The 23,860-nt window shown below is 37.1% G+C and overlaps 1 protein-coding gene across 2 annotated transcripts; it reads right to left on the reverse strand.

Moving 5' to 3' along the window:
- Window positions 1-5,858: 5,858 nt before the first annotated feature.
- On the reverse strand, window positions 5,859-23,396 carry rbm6 (RNA binding motif protein 6). Of its 2 annotated transcripts, none has more exons than XM_016234591.1 (23): window positions 23,325-23,396; window positions 22,566-22,675; window positions 20,386-21,937; window positions 19,957-20,046; window positions 19,749-19,818; window positions 18,492-18,565; window positions 15,392-15,463; window positions 15,007-15,289; window positions 14,754-14,911; window positions 14,551-14,651; window positions 13,567-13,630; window positions 13,173-13,260; window positions 13,020-13,084; window positions 12,783-12,906; window positions 12,562-12,659; window positions 12,184-12,468; window positions 11,922-12,065; window positions 10,970-11,041; window positions 10,537-10,773; window positions 8,706-8,780; window positions 8,289-8,365; window positions 8,143-8,194; window positions 5,859-6,294 (listed from the first exon to the last, which is right to left on the reverse strand). In XM_016234591.1, the coding sequence occupies exons 2-23, from the start codon at window positions 22,610-22,612 to the stop codon at window positions 6,202-6,204; spliced, it is 3,921 nt and encodes a 1,306-aa protein (XP_016090077.1). In that variant the 5' UTR covers window positions 22,613-22,675; window positions 23,325-23,396; the 3' UTR covers window positions 5,859-6,201. The 2 variants fall into 2 exon arrangements, with proteins under 2 accessions (XP_016090077.1, XP_016090076.1); XM_016234590.1 differs by having other exon boundaries at window positions 12,562-12,662.
- Between the last annotated feature and the right edge of the window lie 464 nt (window positions 23,397-23,860).

Raw genomic sequence — 23,860 nt, forward strand, 5'->3', positions numbered from 1 at the left:
CACGCATTGTGACAGTCAGAATTCACTCAGTGCTAAACGCCACACGTAGACAAGATATTATTTGCAGTTCAGAGAGCTTCACTGATTATAAAGAAACATCGTGAGATTGTGATCAACTGAAGTGAATGACAGCTTGTTAGTGATTATATAGAAGTGCTATTTGCTCGCTTTCTAGGCTTTAATACATTCAGAATTTGAATAAAAGTTTTGTTGTACGTGCTGCTAACAGGACCAACAGCCACATACACTGTACATGCAGCAACGTTTCAGGAGTGACTGAAAAAGAACGGATGAGATACAGGAAAGTCGGTAATGTAGGCTACTGTTTTAGGCATGATATATATATATATATATATATATATATATATATATAGAGCGCTTCCATTGAATTGCTGCACACCCAACGCGCCTTACAGTCGTATGAGGGGATCTCTCTTCAACCATCATGCTATTACAAGAGAAAGGTATTGATAATCACAACATGTTGGACGTGATCCTTATGTTATAAAGAGGAGCGATTTCTAAACTAAATTGAAATACTTGCCTGCCATCCCTGTTGAAAAAACCAGCATATGCTGGTTAGGTATGTTTTGACGCTGGGATGCTGGTTTATGGTGATTAAGGTGATGGATATAGGCTAAGCAACTAACCCTGATTGTAAACAAGCTATTTCGAAAGTGAATCCCGTATGTATATGAGGGATGCAGGATATATGTCACTCCTGAAACTTTGCTGTGGCTGTTGGTCCTGTTAGCAGCACGTAAAATAACTTCTATTTAAATTCTGAATCGATTTTAGCCTGCCTAGAAAGCGAGCAAATAGCGTTTCATATAACGTTAATCACTAAAAAGCTGTCACTTACTTCAATTTATCACAAACTCACGATTCCGTGAACTGCAAACAATATCTTACTTATATCGTGTCTATGTGTGGCGTTTAGCATTCAGTGAATTCTGACAGTGTCACCCTGTATCTATTTATATATTTCTTCATTAATATTTTTATATATTATTATCTTCTATTAACCATTTGCACACACGAGCATCATCCGGCTAAAAAAGTTTACAAGCCACTTTTTCCAGCGTTTTTCAGTCAAATTCTTGAATGTTCCCCCCTTATGAGCAACACATTTTTGTACACTATAAAAGCTCCTTGTGGTTTCTCGGTTTGTCCGACTTGAGCATCCATAAACAACGCAAAACACTGGCATTTGGAGTTTCTGCTAGTGATTTCTATGGAGAGAAAAATCACTTCCTGCCCTCCAGCTGCATTTCGCGCGTCATCAGAATCACGTGATTGCAAACAACCTATTTTGATTTCATGCGGACTTTAAAACTAAAGAATCGACTTTGCTTTGCTGCCTGCTGTCGCGACAAAGATCATCCAAATTTCCAAGTGCAAAGTGAAACGCAAATGTTTACAAAAAGCCTGCAGTGCAATTTCTGTGATATCGAGAGGCTTAGATGAAAAAAAAAAATCAAATGTGCCTTTAGCCTACTTCCCTGCGACAAATTATGCAAAAAGCAGAACATAAAATTATATCCAAAAACAGTATTTAAAGGTGAACAATCCCTGGATGAACTGCATCCGCTTACATACTGAAGTGAACACTTTGCTAAGCTGGAGTTGGAGACACTATGTTCGTAAAGTTGTTCATGGTGGCTAAATTTTATACTTGTAAATTATTTAAGAGTAAATTATTTTTGCAGTTGTTATTAGTACAATCTATGTTAAATGAGATATTCGCATCAATGTCAACATGGCGGATGTAGTATGCTGAGAATGTATACTAAACACATTCACACATAACGAAAAAACAGTTCAAATTCAAATCTAGTACATACCATAAAAACACAGAAATTTGGATGTGGTTCTGATATTTTTGACCGTGTATGTATATAACAGACTAGGGTTTGTTTTTGGTAATTTTACACTTTCTTCCTATGGAAATTATTGCAAGAAGCAGTTTCAACATTAAGAGTCCTTGTGGTTAATGTAGTTAGATTGTGCTGATATAATTATAATTACACACTGTGGTGGGATCATTTTCAGCTAAATAAACTTGCGGTCTCCTGGAAATCACAAGCGAATGTAAACATTTGCACAGGCTACTTATTAAATGGATATTTTTGTGGGTTACATTCCATGTATGAGCTGACGTTTGGGGAATGAAAGAAATCATCAAATTAATCTGGCGCCCAGCCGATGACATACTTTTATAATTATATATAAAAATTATAATTAATAAACAGAATAATTTACAAATCCAGACAGTCTGAGAATGTAAAATAAAAATGTGCCGTAGTGAAAAACACAAAGCACATACATCCCGAAACAACCATAGGCTATTATGTAGAAATTAAATCCTAATCCTAAACAATGAGTTACAGCTAAAATAATTGCTTCTTTTTATCGTTGGTTCGTCCCTGCAGACTGACTGTGTAGTGTATTTTTTGAGGGTCATCTCAAAGCTGGTCAGAGACCCCATGCAGCTCCTGCTCTATGTGCAAGAAGAAGCTTTGGCTGGAGATAATGAGGCCTCCCGCACGGTTTCCACACTCAGTCTTGCTGCCTCTGAGGACTCGAGCCGCACATGCAGTGGGTACAAAACCTCAGACCCCCACATTCATCCTCACTAGCCCCTCTGTATCTCCACTAATGGTCTGGACTCATCTGAAGGCCAAATAATTTGATGTGCTCTGCAGTAATAAGCGTGGTGATGCTGACACCTGGCACACTAAGGTGCAAGAACACAAGCAAGAATACAATGATGGATTACAAAAATAGTGAGGACAGCAAAGCCTCAGATAAAGAGGAGCATCTGTTCTTGTACGAGCAGAAAGTCTGGTAGGACTGGAATTCCCTTAAGCCAGGGGTAGGCAAGTTCGGTCCTAGAGAGCCGCAGTCCTGCAGAGTTCAGCTCCAACCCTGAAAATAAAACTCACCTGCGAAGACCTTCTGCAAATAAAGAGGAAGGAAGGTCAAACCACGAAGTCAACACTATGCATTGTTGTTCGACTTTGCTGACAGATGGTCATCCAAACATTTGGAACACATTTGTTTGACAGTCGGCAGGGTCCATGTGTCAGACAGAGAAAAAAAGAAAGCATTCAAGGTGGAAAATTAGAAACAAGCACTTGGAAAGTACTTTTTGTAATTTAAAATGTTTATTATAAACCAAATAGTTCTAAAGGCAGCTATATATATATATATTTTTTTTTTTTATCTATACAGACGATTTTATATTGTGTAAAAAAAATGTCATATCACAAAGGCCAGATTTCTTTCTATAATCATTAAAATATTATAAGGAAAATATTCACTTAAGTTTTAAACTGATAGCATATATTTTTCTATCACCTATTAGAGTAATATTAAAAAGTTAAATATTTTTAAATTTAATGCAAAATTAAAATATTGCGGATCATTATATCTACATCATACTAACACTAAATCAATATAAGTTAAATTAACAACTTGTCAGAATAAAAGTTTATGATACTTAATACATTTAACTATTGATCATTGGTGTTTTTATTTATTTTGCTGTTACCACCAATTTTGAAAAGCTTATTAGCATGTCCATCAATGATTAAAATACTATTAAACTTATAACTTATATTAAAATTATTTATTAAAAATAAGACGAAATTAAGAAAGAGTTTAAACTTAGGACAACTATAGTCTACCTGTGAACTGCTAAATGTTTGGGCACATTGCAGATTTAAATCTTTTTATTTTTTTACTTTATAATTTCACAATACCAACTAAAGGATAATCTTAAAAGTCTCACCCTGGGACAAGGTTTCTGGACTTCTTTAAATCATAGACCAAGAAGTATGTATGGGAACTCTGAGAAGATCCAATATGACAAAAGTCCTCCCCTTCAAAAGAAGCTGGCTGAAACGGGCATTTGCAAGCTTTCTTTTAAAGAATGACTAATTAAAAAGCAATTACAGATGACAACAACCATGAGGAGGAAGGAAAGCATGCCGACCTTTGACACGCGCTACATTATACCATGACTACAGACAACAGCCATTTACACATCAAAGAAGAGCCTGATAAAAGTCCTAAAATTTGCTCTGTGGAGAGCTAGCCTCAGAGCTCTGCTGTGTCCATATATTTTCCTAACACAAGTATTACCAGCTTTTATCTGCTATTTAGGGAGTGTTAGAGAAACCATTTTTGGGGTGCATTCTTCTTTTTTTGTCTTTATGGTTCTACGCCTGATCAATCATTCAAGCATGATTGACCAAAACAAACAGTGTGAGAGCCAACATTCCTCTCTTTCAACAGGCTCAAACTCAATGGACAGAGACTATTTGTCCACCAAGAAAAGGATCAAACACTCATTGAATGTCAGGCTGAGGGATCTTTATTGCCGGTTCTGCTGATGTATTATTACCTGCTGCTGACTTCTGTAGAACCTCATCCAAACAAACACGTCAAAAGTTCAAGTTGTGCACATAAATGTATTTAAATGTTGTAAATATGTAAGGCAATGAGTTAGGTGCATTAAACATGCACAAAGCTTACAGTCTCAAACAAACGACATGAAGGCAGCAGAACTTTTAGATAGAGTGAAATATAATCTCTGCCTGCGCATGCAGTGAAGTAAAGCACTGTGTACTGTCAATGCATCACTTTCAAGTTTAACCACAAGAAAATGGAAAACAAATCCAAGGGAGAAAGCTTAATGAAGTATCGACGAAATTCATGACTGCATGAGTAGATTCATTCTTTCAGCATTAGACATCTCTGAGGTGCGGCTAAATGTGAAATTGAAATAGCAAGCTATATTCTGCCACCTGGAGGCGGCAGGGGCGCATTAACGCACGGGGGCCTACACTTGGGAGGGGTCTATACTGGCTGCAGGTAAATTATATTTTTTTAATTATTATTTGTATATATGGGCGTTTGCAGCAGTGACAACAGCATTATGTAAACAAACTCAACACACTAATTTTCAGCTTGTAGTATATGTTGTGAATGTTTCAGTTAAGGTTTCCCCCACACAGTTGTATAGTTGATATACTGTGAGCGGAATGCACGATACGCTAGTAAAGAAGCCTAGCGTGAGAGCTATTCTGTGTACATGTCTTTATGCTATGATTTAATTAATTAAACACAAGCACGGCATGTTTCAAAATAGAAAACACAGTGGGCAACCACCAAATAGCCCACATTTTTGCCAAGTGATAGTTTGATGTACTAATGATGAATAATTAATATTTTGTGTAATTTTTCATACCTGTAAACTCACATTTCGGCCAGGAAAGTTTTGATGGCATTTTCTTTTCATATTATCTCTGTATAATGCCTGTGATAACTAGTGTTTACTTTATGTAAAGGCTGTAATTCTGCTTCTCCACAAGCGCCACCTTCTGGCAAAGAGTGAATTAGCATATTATCTTATTTCAAGCAGATCAGTGTTTTAAATGTTAACTGGCATGTCAACAAGAAAAATTTGAAATTTGACAAATAATTGTCAGGAAGCTACAATATATATATATATATATATATATATATATATATATATGTGTGTGTGTGTGTGTGTGTGTGTACTTAGAGCTACCGTAATGCTGTAGCCAATGCAGGGGCCTCTGGTATCTTAAGGCGCTCCTGGGAGGGGCACTTTTAGTGACACTTTTAAGACAGCCACAAGCAGTAAAAATAAGATACATCAGTTTATCATGTCATATTTTTAAAACTAATTTAAAAAAAAAAAAAACTTTTTCTATAAATACAAGACAAATTGTATGTTTACAGTCACATTGAGGCAGTTTATTGACCCAATGACAAACTACAATGTACAATCATCTTAACTCAAATATTTCATTTTACAAATGAAATATTACATCAATTTTACTACATAAAAAAAGAGAAAAAACATGATAGAACATTATCAAATGAGGAAATATTTAAAAAGCCCTGAAGAATAGAGCTACAAAAAGAATGATTAAACATAAGAGTACACTTGGTTGTTAGGAAATGAATTAATTATTTTTATACAGTCACACATCACCATATCCACAAAATGAGGGGTTAGGCATAATAAGCTTCTCCAGGAATTTTGTATCAGTTCACAGATTAAAGCCTGGAATGAGCTGCCAACGGACCACACAATACCGTGTGTGTGTGTGTGTGTGTATATGCATGTATATTCACAAATTCCCTTTTTGTTCATTCATTTCATTTTCAGTCCAACTCATTGAAACGTGCAAACATGGCCTTCCGAACCGCCTGTTTGTACGTGGCATGATTCCATACGACGGGTTCCTTCTTCTTCCGCTTTGGTAAGAAACAAGAGAAAGATAAGAATGAAACCAATGACCCCAGGGTTTCTGGAGGTATCATCACATTTTATTTAATGCCTTTTTAATGCCATTAAAAAAAAAATTATGCCATACACGACCCATATATATAAATATATATATAAAATAATATATATAAAAATGTAAGATCAAAGGTTTTTATTGTTTTTGAAACAAGTCTCCTCTGCTCACCAAGGCTGCAGTGATAGTAATATTGAGAAATATTATTTCAATTTAAAATAACATGATAAATGTCATGATAAAATGTTACTAATTGCTGTGATCAAAGATGAGTTTTCTGCATCATTACTTCAGTGTCACATGATCCTTCAGAAATAATTTGAATATGCTTATTTGCTGCTCTGTAATAAACTATTATTGGTACAAAATTATTAATAATGGTTCTTTTTATTATCAATATTGAATTTTTTTCTGCTTCACATTTTTGTGAAAATCGTGAGACCTTTTATTTTTAAGAGTTCTTTGATGAATAGAAAGTTAATATGCTTATTTGCTGCTCTGTAATAAATTATTATTGGTACTAAATTATTAATAATGGTTCTTTTTATTATCAATATTGAATTTTTATTTTCTGCTTCACATTTATTTTTCAGAGTTCTTTGATGAATAGAAAGTTCAAAATAACAGCATTTATTTGAAATAAAATCTTTTGTAACATTATAAATGTCTTTACTGCCACAATTTGATAAATTAAATTTGTCCTTGTTGAATAAAAGTATTTTCTTCTACTTTTCTAGTACTTTTGAATGGTAATACATTATGGTTTCCACAAAAAAAAAAGATGACTGGAGTAATGATGCTGAAAATTCAGCTTTCAATCACAGGAATAAATTATAATTTAAAATACATTCACAAAATTTTTTTATTATACATTGAAATAATATTTCACAATATTACTGTTTTTACTGTATTTTTGATCAAATAAATGCAGCCTGGGTAAGCATAAGAGACTTCTTTCAAAAACATAAAAAAATCTTAACGATCCCATACTTTTGACCATTTGTGTTTTATATTAATCATACTAACCAGTCTGACGATGCAATGATGATAATCTTGCATATTTGAGAAAATCTACATAATTTAAATAAACTGTTATCACTCTGAACTGAATTTGAAATGGATCAGCAGACATCTTAATGTCAAAATACATTTGCAGATATTTCAAAATTGATTTAAAGTACCAACAGATGTTGAATGCTAGACACACTGAAAAATCAGACCATGACCTGAAAAAGCTTAGTGTTTTAAATAATTTGTAATATACAACTATGAAAGTTTGGGGAAAAAATGCAAAGATACTTTTAAATAGGTGAGTTAACCGCCAGTAGGTGGCGGTAAGTGACTGTGTTAATGAGTGAGCATTTGAGTCATTAGTTCAACAGATTCATTCAGATGACTGATTCAATCAAGAATGAAGCAAGTGGAAAAAAATCTGAATCATTCTCATGGAAATTGCTTAATAGCACTTCCCCATTTCTTTCCGACTTTACGGAAATGTTTGCGTAAACATCTGGCGATATGGCATTTTCACACCGGCCGGCAACAATTACCAAACTGGTTCAGTGTGTATATCACGCCAATGTACATATTTTGTGACAGCAAATTGAAAAGTTATGAATTATGAAGCCTATATTCCAAATTAACTGGTAAGATTATTTTTCTTCAAAACCATCTAAAAAACTGTTTAATGCCTGTAGGAATAAAATGTAATGATTTTTAATGCTTTAAAAGTCAGTGCTCCGCGGAAACCCTGTGACCCTCAACTGCTGCAGCTCAAAAACATCCTGTGGCTCAAAAGACTCACCTCAGCAGTCTCTAAACCCAAACCTGGTCTTTCGCTGCCTTTATGACTGTCCCTGCAACAACACAACATGCCACATTTAAGATATGGGGGTTCTATATCAATGCCAAATTTAAATGAAATGTATTAGGATTCAGAAAATCACAAACCTTGAGCTGCCGGCCCATGTGTTTTGTGACTTTCTTCTTTTTGCTTCAGGTGAACCATTCGGCGGTTTAATTTTCATCTAAGGACAGGGGTTCAAAATGAGAGTGAATCATTTCATTTTGAACTATTGTGAGAAAATGGAGAATATGCTTGAAATCAAGAATAATATTTATTTGAAGGATGTACTAATTTCTGCAACCCTTCATTTAAACAAAATTGGCTAATTTACTTATTTTACAGACATTAATGACATTTTCTATCTATACACGTTATACATTTAATCTTTTAAATATTTAATCTTTTCACGAACTGTATTAGGGATCATTAAGAAATAAAATCATATGTATTTTATTTTGGAGAGGGTCTACTTATTTATGCTGAGGACTGTACATAATTGATGAAAGAAAAAAAAATTATACCTCTTTTTCCTGGTGTTCTAGAGCTTCAAGTTCTCTTTTTGACCTTTTGATTTTTAGGTGAATCTCCATATTTTGCTAAAATAAAAAGACAAAAACAATAAAGAGAAGGTCAAAAACTGACCCACAAATGTTTAAACAATCCAGTTCAGTCAATTATATACTTCATATACTTATACAAAATATATAACTGATTAAAATATATTTATACAATGGTACAATTACACACAAATGCACGTGCACACACATACAGTACATATACCCATATATATATACACACACACACACACACACACACACACACACAGTAGTCAACATTTGAAGTGGATCAAAACCTTTCATCTCTCGGCTCCTAAAACCAATATGCTTTCTTGTCTTAGGACAACTTTGATGACCTTTTTTGATCCACTTCAAATGTTGACTACTGTGTCTATATACAAGTGGTGCACAGGTGTGCATGTGCAACCAAAATAAAATAAAAAAGGCTGGGTAAATAAGTTTAGACCGCTCATTTGCGTACTGACATGATCAACAGCTGTTAATGCACAATCACCATTTTAGATTGACTAACTGTAATACTGTATAAGACTTCCATTGATGAGGGTGAAGTAATTAATGACAGAATTTTCATTTTTAGGTGAACTATCCCTTTAAGTGTAATAAAGTGAATAATGTGAAACTGAAATAAAAACAGTTGATTATCAGCTCTTGCTGCATCATATGTGACCCTGGAGCACAAAAGCAGTCTTACGTCGCTTGGGTATATTTATAGCAATAGCCAAAAAAACATTGTATGGGTCAAAATTATAGATTTTTCTTTTATGCCAAAAATCATTAGGATATTAAGTAATGTTCCAATAAATCATGTTCCATGAAGATATTTTGTAAATTTCCTACCGTAAACATATAAAACGTAATTTTTGATTAGTGATATGCATTGCTAAGAACTTAATTTGGACAAATTTAGAGGCAATTTTCTGATTTTTTTTGCACCTTCAGATTCCAGATTTTCAAATAGTTGTATCTCGGCCAAATATTGTCCTTTCCTAACAAACCATATATCAATGGAAAGCTTATTTATTATATGTATATATGTATACATCTCAATTTAAAAAAAATTGACAATTATGACTGGTTTTGTGGTCCAGGGTAAAATATTTCTTTTTGCTAAATTTTATTTTGTATTAATTTATTTACAGCGGTCTGCATTATAAACAACTTACGTTGAGTTGATGAATGCAATGGCCAATCAGAGATGTTCAGACGAGGCCGAGATTTGCTCAGTGTGCTCGCAGACTGAATTCTGCACTCTCGCAAATTCTCTCATCATAAACAACAAAGTGCAGATATACGTACAATGTAAGTAAGAGATTCATTTCACAATGTAGACAGCTTCAATGATTATAACAGGAGTTTTTTGAGAGTTTAAAAGTCATTCATAATGGTCTTTGATAATGTAAATGTTCTTTGTTCGCTTTATGTAATTTATTCGCTGTGTGAATAACAGTGGAAATTAAAGCTTAACTTACAATGTTTTATTAAATTGTGATCACGTTAAATACAAATTCGGTAGTATTAAAAATATTTTATGACACAAAACCCATATCTGGCACTTGCCTAAAAAGACGGGTTTGTGGTGTGCATATAGCTATTAGACAAAATATTAGGCTACTTTCAGTCTTCTGGAGTTGGTTCACCCTCTGCCTATACGTCACACGGTGACATGATATTTATGTGCCGTGCAAATGAGTGGTAAAAACCCGATCACGCATTCCGTTTTTTTTTTTGCCCATTGCCCATGTCACCCACTGAGCTTCATTTAGAGATTTGGTACCTTATGCAGGTCTGAGAGCTGCTGGTGGCGAATCAGAGCGTCTTCATTAGGGAACTGCCTCCTACACAGAAGACATGCCATCTTCTTCCAATCTGTCAACCTGTCTTCCTTCTCGTCTGCCTGTGGCTGGCTCTTTGCGGGTTGTGCAGCTTCCTGCTTCTCGTGTTTCTCTTCCTCCTCCTCGTCGCTGCCTGCCCCGTAATCGGCCGCCAACATTCCAAGAGAGCCCATGGGCCGCTGCCAACACAAAAGAGGGAGAGAGGGGAGTTTTGCTTTGATCTACAATGACACTCACTGTAAATCTGCTTTAGTGTGGGTTATCATATAACTTACATCAATCAGGGTCAAGATGATGTGTGTGCCCTTTCAGCTGTCTGGGAAAACGGAGACTGAATGTGTGTGTGCTGTTGATAGCAAGACTGTAAACACTCACCTTTGATGATTTTTCCTCTTTTTGCTTTGGAGGAGCAAGAGGCTTCTTGAATAATTCATCTGCACCGGTGACCTATATGAATAAGGGAACCATATGGAATAAGAACAGACATTAAAATGTTTAAAAGAATGATCATAGCTAAGGTTTAGTAGGTTGTTATAGATGACTGATGGGTAGGATCAGACACTGTGTTAAATGTACTGAATTTTAAAAACACAATGTATCCGGCCTGTTGCATTTCCCTTACTTTACAAACAATTCCAAAGCCAAGGATGCTAATAAGAGGTTATAAAAAATAAAAAAATTTAAAAAAAGATCTCAAGTTTAATGTGTGCCAGTGAAAATATATGAGGGGAGAGACGCGAGTAACGATTGGAGAGAGAAATTAGAGATTTCAAATGTAGTCCAACTTAATTTATGGGACATTGCAACTCACAACACTCCATATGACTAAAAATACAGAGCATTACAATATTTTGCTGATGGATTAAAAATAGAGCATGACACATGCAACCCAATCTGTCTATATGATGGGTAATGATTATTATCTCTGGGAAGTATAATGATAAACACTAGATTTTGATATTTTCTGAAGAAACCGTACAAACAAAACTTGTTGCCACAATCTTAGGGTGTTGTGAGAGGTTGCCAGGGGGTTACGAAGGTGTTCCGAGAGGTTTGTAACATGTTGCTATGTGGTTGCTAGGGTATTCTGGATTCGTATCGATTTTTTTTCTGTTTTAGCATCTACAGAGTAAAAATCAATAACACACCTCTCTTCAATGAGCTGCCTGATTTGCAGTGTTCATGTCGAAAGAGTGTGCGCTAAAATTACTTAATATGTAAGGTTTGGGGTTTGTTTAAATTCCTAATTCTAATTATAAGCAATAGTAATAAGTATGTTGCTCAATTTTTTTTGAAAGGGATAGAAGAAAAAAAAAAGTGATCTGACCTTCCTTTCAAAGACTGCAAAGCCTGCATCAGCAGCTTTTGAGGGTCTTTGGTCATCTCCAGACCTGAGAAGAGGTGAAGGAGAACGGACAATTTCTTTCTGCCTGTTCTGGATTTTCGCCCATCGCTCCATGTCTTTCATTATCTGATGATCAGATCCAAAATTACCACAAAGATCTAACACAGTGCTTGCGGTTGTTAATAAAAAATAGAACGTGATGCAAATTATGTCATGATGTTGATGTCAATTATGATGTTAAAACCTTAAAAGCTGCTAAACTTCTGGGTTTTTCCTCTTTTTCCTTCTCTTTCTTTTCTGCACGTGGGGCAGGCTCCTCTTCCACCTGCACCTCCGGCACGGTCTCTGGAACTGCCGTCACTTCCTCCTCTGTGATGGGCATAGCTATAACCTCAGCAGCAGTTGCCACGGGAACAGCAGCTTCAGGGGCCAGCTCCTGACCTTCAATAGAAGAGTTCTGGACTGGGATGTAGGTTTTTGAGGCACTGTCCCAGTACAGGTACTGCTGATTCTGAGCGTCGTAGAAATACTACACAAGCACAAATAAACATTAAGACATTGTATACTGTATTTCATTCATATTACACATTCAGGAGAATCAAAGGGCTATTTCTATACATACCCTTGAGTTGGGATCATAGTAGAGGGTAGTCTGAGGGTCATAGTAGAAGCCTGATGTAGCATCGTAAAGGAAGGCTGACAAATCTGGAGCCTCAGATCCTGCTGTAACAAGAGTATGATTATCAAACCAGTTACTATCCTCAACTAGGGCTGTTGAATACTGTGAATATAAATAAATATACAATAAAGAAAAAGTTAATCTTTAACTGAACAGTGGCATACCATAGCTGTAGCCGTCAATGGACTCCTCAGCTCCAGGAAGAGCAGTGTCAGATAAAGCTGCAGTCTGGTGCTCAGCTGTCTGGACTGACTGCGCCATTGCCGTTGTCTCAGAATACATCACACCCTGCACACAGCCAGATAGTCTATTACAGTCCAAAACCAATATCTCCCCTGGCTAAAATTGGCCACCTTGTCTCAAAAACGTGCCTTTGTGCTAGTATAAAAAAAGACAATCACCGGTGTTAAGCTTGAAGTCGGCATTACAGCTGATGACAAGGTGGCATCCGCTCCCATTGGGTCACCTGCAGGAAGTCCCACAGAACACATACATGAATATATTATGCTACAATCAATTTCAATACAATAATCATATAATTAAAAACCATATACCTTGCATGGTAGGTGCAACACCCATAGTTGTATGAGAAGGCTGAGGATAAAATTGTTGCTGTGGCTGCTGATATTGATGTTGTTGTTGCTAGAAAAAGAAAAATTTGATATAAAAATTTTAATATAAGACACCCGATGACAAGAAGGACCGTTCACATAAAACATGTTCTTGCGTTCACCTGGGCAAATTTTTAAATATGTAAAAGTATGCTAGACGGAGTGAACTTCAACCATATTGACATATTTTGTCGTTTTTCAGCAATTCACGCAATGGGCTCTACATTTTTTAAATGCTGTTTCAAGATAAAGAGAACCTCAACCTTATCAAATGTACCTTTAAAACAGTGTCTAGCTGTTTTGGTAACAACTTATGTTATGCATTGAAATTACCTACCATCATAACATCCGGAGGGAAACCAAGGAGAGAAGTGTTTGACTTATCATTTTCCCTCCTATAGCTGCAGGGAAAAGAAGAATTACATTCAAAGCTCAAATAACCACAGTACATACTGAAATTTCTTCTCTTAGGATTTATGAAATGTTGCCTTTAAAGTCGGCGTGAAAAGAAAGTTGCGATTGTCGTTTCTTCTCTACTGTGACGTATATCCGAGTGAAACGGCATCTGAAATGAGAGGGCGGGACTTGATTTCGTCCTTCGAGAATTGATTGGATCGTTGGAAGCTGGGGCGTTGCCAACAAAATGGAGGCAGATCTGAATGCCAGTTTGCAGTTAGTGGTGGGGGATTTCTCTCCACTGGATTCACAGCCAACACCCAAGCATGAATAAATGTTTTATTTATTAAGGATGACGACGACGATCAATGGCTCAAAATATGCCTAAACAGCGCACGCGGAAAGAGAGAGAGAGAGAGAGAGAGAGAGAGAGAGAGAGAGACTGCCTGAATGACTGAGCGCATCCTCCATCAGGTTAAGACATATTCATGAAAATATGTCCTAAGAGTAATGTTGTCGTAATATCCTAATATCTTTTCAATGTTTAGGGGTAACGTACTCCCTCATGACTGGTGTCAGTGCTATAAAGTGAAGCATCAGCTTCAGTTTTTCCCCGTTGTTTATCCCAGCGTTAACCCTTCACGTCACTAGCTCCATCCTTGCGCCATAGCTCGTGACCGGAAGAGAAGAGTCGTCGTTTTGAGGGGGAGGGGTGGTTAAAGTTTTTGATTAAAGATTATGAGGGCATATGAATTTTTAAAAAAATAATGAAGTGCACAGATAAATTATTTATAATGAACAGTATTCCATTAAAAAAAATAAGAATTTTAAATTTAGAATTCATGGTGATTTTAAGGACTGAAACTAGAATATTTATAAAATATTCTTTCATTACTACCATATATGAGACAAAGATGAGACCTACTTTTGGTTTTTCAAAGGCTTGGCAACCTCAGCATAAACTCTCACTCCATCAATCATGATAGGGCGGGGTTTGGTGAGCAGCTCCACCAATCGTGTCACATGCTGTATATAGAAGTGAGTAGTATCATTAAGAATGCATCAAGGAACACGCTGGACCATTCTGAGACATTATATTGTAGTTAGAATGAGGTATCTGTACAATACCTCATGTGAATCCATATCGACAAAGCAGAAGCATTTGGATCCAGGTGACTTCCCTTTGACCAGACGAACATTGCGCTCATCCAGGTATGCAAACGGATCGAGGGCTTGCAGAATGGTCTCCACGGTGGTGGTAGGCAAAATGTTCTTGATAATCATTGCTGAAAATAAACATGAAACTTAAGAACAATCTGCTACCTACTTTTGTTCACTTGTTTTCCTTTAGAAAATGTAATTCACAGTTGACATCACTTACTCTTGCTCTCCTTGAAGACTGGATCGGAGTGCTGCAGGTTTTGGCGCGATGCTTTTTGATTGGTCCATTCCTCTGCCTGTTGCTCCACCTCCTGCTGTTGTAGCTGTTGGTCCACTTGCTGTTGCCATGCTTCAGGAGTCAAGTTGGAGCTTCTCTGCCATGCACCTTGAGAGGCAGGATCCTGCTCAAGCTTGGAATCGGTTTCCTCCTTTATATTCAGGACTGGATTTGGTAACAAACCGTCATCGCTGGCTGGAGCAGCGTTAGCTGGTGGATCATGATGCTACAATCCAAAATACATTTAAGGATGTCAATCACACTAATAGATGAGTTGCATCATGATTAAGATCAATACATACCAAGCTCTACCAAAGAGGAAACTCACCTGTTCTTTCACATTTTTGTCAGGCTGGATATATTTGAGCAGAGCAGTCTTGTCACCAACCTTAACAGATCCCTAGAAAACAGGAAGAAAGTCTCTCAATGCTAAGTAACTGATAGCTTCCCCAAAAAACCAACCCAACCTAACAACAAAAAAGAAAAGATAACTCCCATTTGCCCATCTGAGGGCATAAACACAGGCAGATCTGATCTGGGGTCCGTTCTTCATACGCTGGATTTTATTGTTGACGATCTGACGTGATCCAAGATTGTTAGGTTCTTCGAAGCTCATCCTGGAGTTGCTGTCATAGCAACAAGTCCATTAGCTCAAACCTGCTCAGGAGCAGGCTTATTTCACATAAACAGGCCTAGTTTGTATCGTTTTAAAGAAACACTCCACTATTTTTGAAAATAGGCTCATTTTCCAACTCCCCTAGAGTTAAACAGTTGAGTTTTACCGTTTTCAAATCCATTCAGCCGATCTCCGGTTCTGGCGGTAGCACTTTTAGGCTGTAGCTTAGCATAGATCATTGAATCTGATTAGATCGTTAGCATCTCGCTCAAAAATGACCAAAGAGTTTCTATATTTTTCCTATTTAAAACTTGACTCTTCTGTAGTTACATCGTGTACGAAGACCGAGGGAAAATGAAAAGTTGCGATTTTCTAGGCCGATATGGCTGGGAACTATACTCTCATTCCGGTGTAATAATCAAGGAACTTTGCTGCCGTACTATGGGTGCAGCAGGCGCAATGATATTACACAGCACGTAAATTACTTTTATGTCATTTCTCACTTGGCTGTTTCCTTGATCTTAATTATATGATGTCATTACATTGCTGTTTTGCTGCCAGCCAATCACTGCATTGCTGATCATGGTTGAGTATCATATATCTGCCCTTTTCAATGAACATAACAAGAAAGATATCTCAGATAACTTAATCCAGATATTTTAATCTAATCCGCTAACTTGTTTGAAGAACCAAACTAGCCAGAGATCAGTTATCACGATTAAAAGATCTAGCATGTGTAAAATCATCTCAGATGTATTAAGCGAGGTACGAAGAACGGACCCCTGGGCTTTACTTATGCCCAGGTTTGGATTAAGTTAGCTTTTTTTTCATCTGCCTTTTTGATACACACACTACTGTGTAAATATAAAAGAAAAATCTTGCAAGTGTAGTAAAATCTAGTGGTTATATGGCTGCTGTTTATGTACTACCACTTTAATTTGAATGCTAACCTCAAAGTATAACCTCAAAATATAACTAGTAATGTCAAAGTACATAGTAGAAGCATATTCACAGCACAAATAAATACACATTCATCTGTAACAGGATGAGTAAAGACCATAAAGTCTGGCTTCTTTCAAGTGAGAAGACTATGCAGACAGATAACAGGAGAGCAGCTTGGAAAAAGTTAACCGCTAGATCACAATTCACTTTTAACGATGGGGTGGACGATCAAAACAGCAGTGACATTCTATCTATGCTAGGACATCAAGCTTTTCTCTTTTTACTTCACATATATTTGTTGTTTATAAAAAACGGTTTCAAAAGACAGTCCATAAGTTGACTGGCCAACTGTGAAAAATCCCGGTGCTCCCTACTGTCACCAGTTCATGCCCGATCAAAGAAAAATACTGTTTTTGGACAACTGTGGTAAGAGATCTTCAGCTTTTACGTTGAAAGGACATTCTAGGTAAATGACCTAATAGTGTAATGTGATCAGCATTTTATGACATCTTACCCACCATCACTGTCGCAGTTACTTGTTGTAGAAATTTGTTTTTAAATGTCTTACAAAGTACAAAAAAACAAGATAAGTTATCCTGCTAGTTGGCCAGCAGAGAAACTAGTTTTGGATGAAACAAGAACCCTGAGCAAGATTCTTTTCTGAAAGGTACTTTGCCAGACATTTAACAAAAACGGGGTGGAAATATATGCTGAAACAACCAGTGCAACCCACAGGGTATTCAAGTTTCAGCACAACAGCCAATGGCTCAACACAAACCCAAGCAAACCTCTAGTTGCTGTACTCGCCTTACATTTATAGTGCAAGTTTCATTAGAAATCTCAAAATACTACTAGTACAAACAAGTCCCGATTTTCCAAGTCTGGATTTTCCTAATAAACATCAGTATGGATCTCTCTATACATCCAGATATACAACAACCATGAAGTCGGTCAAGATGGTGTAAGCAGGAATGGAAGAACGAGCTTGCTGTGCTGGAGGAGATAAAACACCCCAACTCAAAATGATTAAACCACAATTCATGGAAAGAAGAATAAAAAAACTTCAGGCTGTAAGCAGAACCAAAGAGCAGAGTTTAGGAACTCTGTAATTCCATAAGGATGAAGGATGAGGGATAAGTGTTGACACAGCACAAGTATAATACTGATTGTTGCTGGTGATGTATGCATAACAGCATAAAGCTTTACCTACAACCATAGAACCAAGCTACATGGAGCATTTGCAATCTTGCAAATCCAACGTTGAATCACTATAATGTAAGAAAATAAAGGAAGTCAAAGAAGAATGTTTAGTTTTGCTTCAGTACCACTTCAAAATATGCCAGTGGGAGCTAGTAAAAAGTGATCGTAAGATCATAACCTCGAGATGGTCAAATAAGGGAAATAAAATATTATACTGTTGAAAACAAAGCATTAAATCTCAATGGTCTGGTGTACTACCACCTAAGAGTTGAAGAAAAAGGTTGCACAACTTGTTGCACAGATGCAAATCCATTTCCAAACTCAGTATGCCATGTATCTATTCCTAAAACTATCCATTCTTTTGTATTAGATGTCACAAACAGTGAATTGTAAAGGTTGTGCACAATCAGCTAACACACCTATGGCAATCATCAAAGAATAGCGAATTCCTTAACACTACACTCACTTGCTACATCTGAAAGCTAATGCTGCAAACTAAGTTGCGTGGTTTAATTGGTCATGATTAATAAGTGGGAAAAATGTTCCCTTGAAGGTCTCATGTCCCATCTACCCCATTCCCACCCAAAGCCCAGCCACCTCCCCCTCCCCAGGCCCAAGCCTTCTTCCTGTTAGCAGACAGAGTCGTTGTAGAAGGACGAGGATGGGCCACCTGGTTGGACTCCATGAAGTGGACAGCATCCTCGAGGTTTAAAAACTCCACATAGGCCATATCGTAGCTGTAACCTGGGAACAGCATTTGAAATACAGATGGGTTTGTGTTAGTTATTGCAGGTAAATAGGAGAATTTTCAAGAGAATTTAGCAGTGGTTCGTTTCACGAGACATATCACAAAGCGAACATACATGATGTCTTTTGCTTGTTCTGGCACATTTTATTTCATTAACAACTTTTAATTGTTTGAAGTCAATCACGAAGAATCAGATTAGCCTCAACTCAGAGACAATTCTGAGGCCAAGACATACATTTATAAAAATTTATAAATAAAAATAATAATAGTAGAAAGAGAACCAGAGTGTAATAGAGATCTTAAAATAACACTACAGTAACTGAGTTTAGATCTAACATCTAAAACACATTATAGAAGACCCACATTTATTTTCCAACAAACTTGCAACAATTTGAACAATAAAAAATAAAGTTAAAGAATAATAAAGCAAAGAAGTTATTAATTGGATTAACTTGATTAATTGGAACAAAACAACTAAATCTGAAAAGGTTGCTCTCTTCACTGCAAATTCATAGATGCTTCATAGATGAAGATAATTAAATACAGTAATTTAAAAATGTCTATTTCCATAACTTGTGGAGTCATTGGCAAAGAATGATTTTATTACATTTATAATATTTATCCACATTTTTTTAAAACCTTTTACATTTCCTGATATTTTCAGGTTTTCCAGGGAACAATAAACAGCATATTAGCTTAACTGATACAGTCTTTTGTGAAGAAAGGAAACTATTCTGGCATATAAAAAAAGAACAAAAACACTGAAACCTTTATCAGCTGAACCCCGCGAGGAATATTTTGCAGCAACACTTCACATCATCACAAAGTAGTGGCAGTTGGTATTTGTGTTTTGACAGTTAATGGCTTGTTTATGAAGGGAACCACGTTTAAGAAATTCCAAAATTCCCTCTAAGCGCATGCCACCTTGAAGATGGAAGCTGCTCAGGGACAATTCAACCTCCCGCACAAGAACATTGGGAAAAGGGACAACAAGAGATCCTGTAGCATGTTCGAAATACTGATGAGCATTTTCTTTAGAAAACAAAAGTGACTCAGTAAGTACAGTAAGATGCAGTAAGTACAATCGATGTAAAAGAGACAGTGAGCGTAAGATTCAGAGAGCGAATAGCGATGTGGTTGCGAATCGGTCATCAAAGTTTATAGCGAACAAAATCTCACCTGGCACAACATCCCTTATTTTCATGCCCTGCATTGGCACACCATCACGGACTGCAAAAGCATCCAGAATCTATGAAAGAAAAAAATAACTGATGTCAAACTAACTTTGACAATCATTCAGGTAACTGATGGTGTTTTTTTTTAGAATACCAAGAAAGAACTAAAAGTATGTAAACAATCAAAGTCTGAATAATTACATCATGCTTACCTGTTGCATTGTGGCAGTTTTAGGAATTCCAGAGATGGCAATTGTTTTTGAGACTTGATCCTGGACACTTGCACTCCTGTAATCCTGGTCCTTTATTTCAAAATTCACAATAGAGTTTAAACATTTAGATACTTTACAAGTCAATCTGTACTAGCGCATTTGAATTCACATAAGCAATTATATGAGCTGTGAAAAGAAATGTTATATTAACTTTTACATGAATTACCATCCCATCTGAAAAAAGTTTGTGTTGTTTTTTTCCCCCATTGGGGATAAAAAAAATATTAAGCCGATGAAGAAGCTAAAGATAATTAATTTATCCTATTTACATAATAAATGTATATACATACTGCTAATTGGAATAATTTTGTAGTTGAATAGAAGCTTTTCTTGCTTTCCATTAAAGAAAAACAAAAGACAAATCCTAACCTGAGAACCAGAGTCGTCTAGTCGTTGAGTTGGACCAAGTTTGGATTCATTCACGTCTTTCTCAGGTCCTTGAAGATCCTCAAGATTGTAGTCGTATTTGCGACCTGAGCTGGTGCGGTAATCAATGTCTCGATAATCCTGATCCTGTCCCTCACTTCTATTAGCCTGGGGTTCCTTTGGCCCGGACATCAAGCTCTCTTTCTGTGGTCCCTGATCTAAAGCCAAGTCACTGGAATCCTTGAAGGGCACTCGATCACTTGCAAAACGATGCTCTTGATTTGGCTTGTTCTTGTCTTGGAAAAATGGAGGTCTACTTCCCGCTGGTGCAGTTCGGTCAGGCTTTTCATCTCGGTCACCTGGCCAGGGTTTATCTCCATCTCTACTTTGGGCATTTAGAGGGGGATCCGGTGGAAGAAGGGAGGGCTTCTGAGATGGATCTCTGACTGGGAAATCACTAGGAATATTCTTCTCCCAGTTTTGGTGTTTGGAGTCTCTTTCTGATCGATTAAAGCCTGTGCCGTCTTTTCCCAGAAACCCAGACTGCCGGTCTCGGTCTCTGTCTTTGAACTGGGAATGTTCTCCAAAGTCTACATCTTTTCCACGGTTAGAGAAGAACTTGTCTTGCATCTCTCTCGGGAAAAGTGGCGCCATTCTGCCCATCATCGGCGGAAGAGGGTCACGGTCTCTCATGCCATGCTTGTGCCACTCGTCTGAGAGCGATTCACTTTCTCTCTCTCTGAAGCCCATGGGACTGTCCATTGGCTCTGGGAATTCTCTGTCTCTGAGGGTCATCTCATCGCCTCTGATCATGGGCTCTGGACCACCACGACCCAAAGGAATATCAGGTCTTCCTCTGATATCCATTGGAACGCCATCATTGTCTCGAAACATCTGAGGAGGCTGCTCTCTGAAATCATTGGAGGATCCCATGCGGTTTCTCAGATCCATATCAGATTCAAACCTTCCTCTTGGATTAAGTGGAGGGGTGGCACCTCGCCTGTCAAAATCCATCATCGGTCTGTCTCTGGGAGGCATGTCCATGTTGAACCCATCAATGCCACCCATCCGTGGCCTCTCTCTGTCTCTCATGTCCCCATGATCTCCATTTCCACCCATAGCCGCCATAGCAAGTCTCCTCCTGATGTCCATGGGGGGAAGCCCAGGCATATCCATCTGGAATCTCTCCCTCTCCCTCATATTCAAGAATCCATCCTCTGGACCCCTCATATTACCACCTTGCATGTCTCTGCCACCAATATCCATCGGTGGCCTGGATTGACCCAAAAAACCTGGAGGATTCTGAAGGTTGTTTCTCTGATCCATTTCAAAGCGCCTTCGAAAATTAATTTCCATTTCATCTCCAGGTCTGAAAAAGTCTCGGGAAGGCTCTCTTCCTCGGTCATGAAGACCCATGTCTCGTCCTCTCATATCAGGTGGGCAGTCGAACCGTCTCATGTCCATAGGTGACCTATCCATGTTCATCCCATCCCGACCTCTGAAGTCAGGTCTTGGGCCATCTCTGCCTTCAAACATGCCTCCACGAGGTTCGCCACTGCAATAAAATCAGAAGCATTGCTGCAAATGAGCAATCTATTTACTTTTTCACAAAACATACAAGCTGTGTCCCAATTCAGAGGCAGCATCCTTCAAAGACTGCATTCCAAGAATGCGTCACAGCAGTGCAATGAAGGTGACTGCTTCATCAAATGCGGCCTCGAAATATGTCCTTTGTTTTCTGGGCCATGAAAGATAAAACAAATGCATCCTTTGTGGCCCAGCCTATCACAAGATTCATTGCAAGTTTAAAATAAAACCAATCTACATAAAATATAATAGTGTACTGTATACATTTTGCACTTCTTTGTAGATTCTTTCTTATTACACCCTGGAACACACGCCAGCACTTTGGCCATGATTTTACTAAGACAAATTTCATAGAAGATTTCTTATGTCATGTGGCACTTTGGATATTTTTAAATGTGAAATGCACACTGACAGACAATTAATTGCAGGTGCGATAAATTTGAGCCATTTTAGATCTGCCATTTAGTTTTGACTGAAGTTTTAGGTTGCATGTCCCACAGTAAGAAAACCTTAGGAACATAGTATATTGGTTACATATTTTGTGTGTTTGATAAAGTATATAGTCTTAGAACTGTACTTCATCTAAGAACTCTTACCGAAAGGGCATTCCTCCTCGTGGTCCAGGTCTTGAACCGTTCCACATCGTGTTCCTCCTCTCCTCGAAACTCTCCCTTAGCACGAGTTTCGAGTGCAGAACGTCGTTTCACTTGGGAAATCAATAAATACCTTATCATTAAACATCAATTAATTTATTTATTCTATTGTAACTTCGCTAAACGTCCTGGCTTTAAAACCTCAATCGAACAAATAATTCTAAAATAACGGTATTTTTTTTTCATCGAAACCATTACACATATCATTAACCATTACACGCTCTAGAGGTGAAATGCAATCAAATGAACTGTTATTTCATATTTGCATAACACGATGAGGGCTTATAAAATCGTTTAATATAATATCGCAAGATTGGAACTGACAGTTTCAGATTGAAAAGCAAGTAACGTTACGTTGTTAAAGCCTCATGCTAACACAATACATCTGACTAATGTGAGTAAGTAGTTAACTAAATGCGATGAAATAAAATTAGATGTCAAATACACCGTTGTGTGAGAGTGATAAACATGTACTCAAATATATATTAACAAGAAGGCAAGATATTGCTTTAATCATCTCATAACCCTGCCCTCATAAAAGAAGGCTAACGTGCTAATTTTAGCTTTCAATCAAGACATTTTCCTAACATCAATGGACGAAGTAAACGTTTTCTCGTTCATCTTTATTTTACATAAAGCTACAAACAACAGTGGCTTATTTCTTCACCTTAATGTCTGTAAAGCCATTTTAAGACGTCTCACCTAGCTTGTAGAGATCTTTTCGCAGGTTTTTTTCTGGGTTTCCCGACAAAGAGGCGGAAAAGTACATACTCCGTTTCCGGTGAATGAGGGCTTATGGGAGTTGAAGTTTTAAGATTCAGTAAACAAAAATATGTTACCATATGAAGGATTACATACCAGATGTAACTAGAATCTGTCTGTCAAAAAAAGTATTGTAACTGCATTATAAATACAATTATTATACATGTAATTTGATTTTTACTGCAGCCATAATTCTTTAAGCCATTAAACATTCATTACAGCCTACTTAATTAGCAATTGCAGTGAATCAGGGGACATAGGTGAGGACTTTATGCAAAATGTACTATTTAAATTTAGTACTAGACCGGAAATAAGAACCACCGTGGAAACTTACACTGTCCAAAAACATTTATTCTGCATATCGAGTAACAAAATACAGAAGCCACAAACAAACACATAAGGCTGAGCTGATACATGAAAATGATGAATTACACATTGTACTCTGAACTGACACGATCACCTATTTTTCTGCTCTG

Source organism: Sinocyclocheilus grahami, unplaced genomic scaffold (assembly GCF_001515645.1).
Source record: "Sinocyclocheilus grahami isolate Dianchi unplaced genomic scaffold, SAMN03320097.WGS_v1.1 scaffold455.1, whole genome shotgun sequence".
Classification (NCBI taxonomy): domain Eukaryota; kingdom Metazoa; phylum Chordata; class Actinopteri; order Cypriniformes; family Cyprinidae; genus Sinocyclocheilus; species Sinocyclocheilus grahami.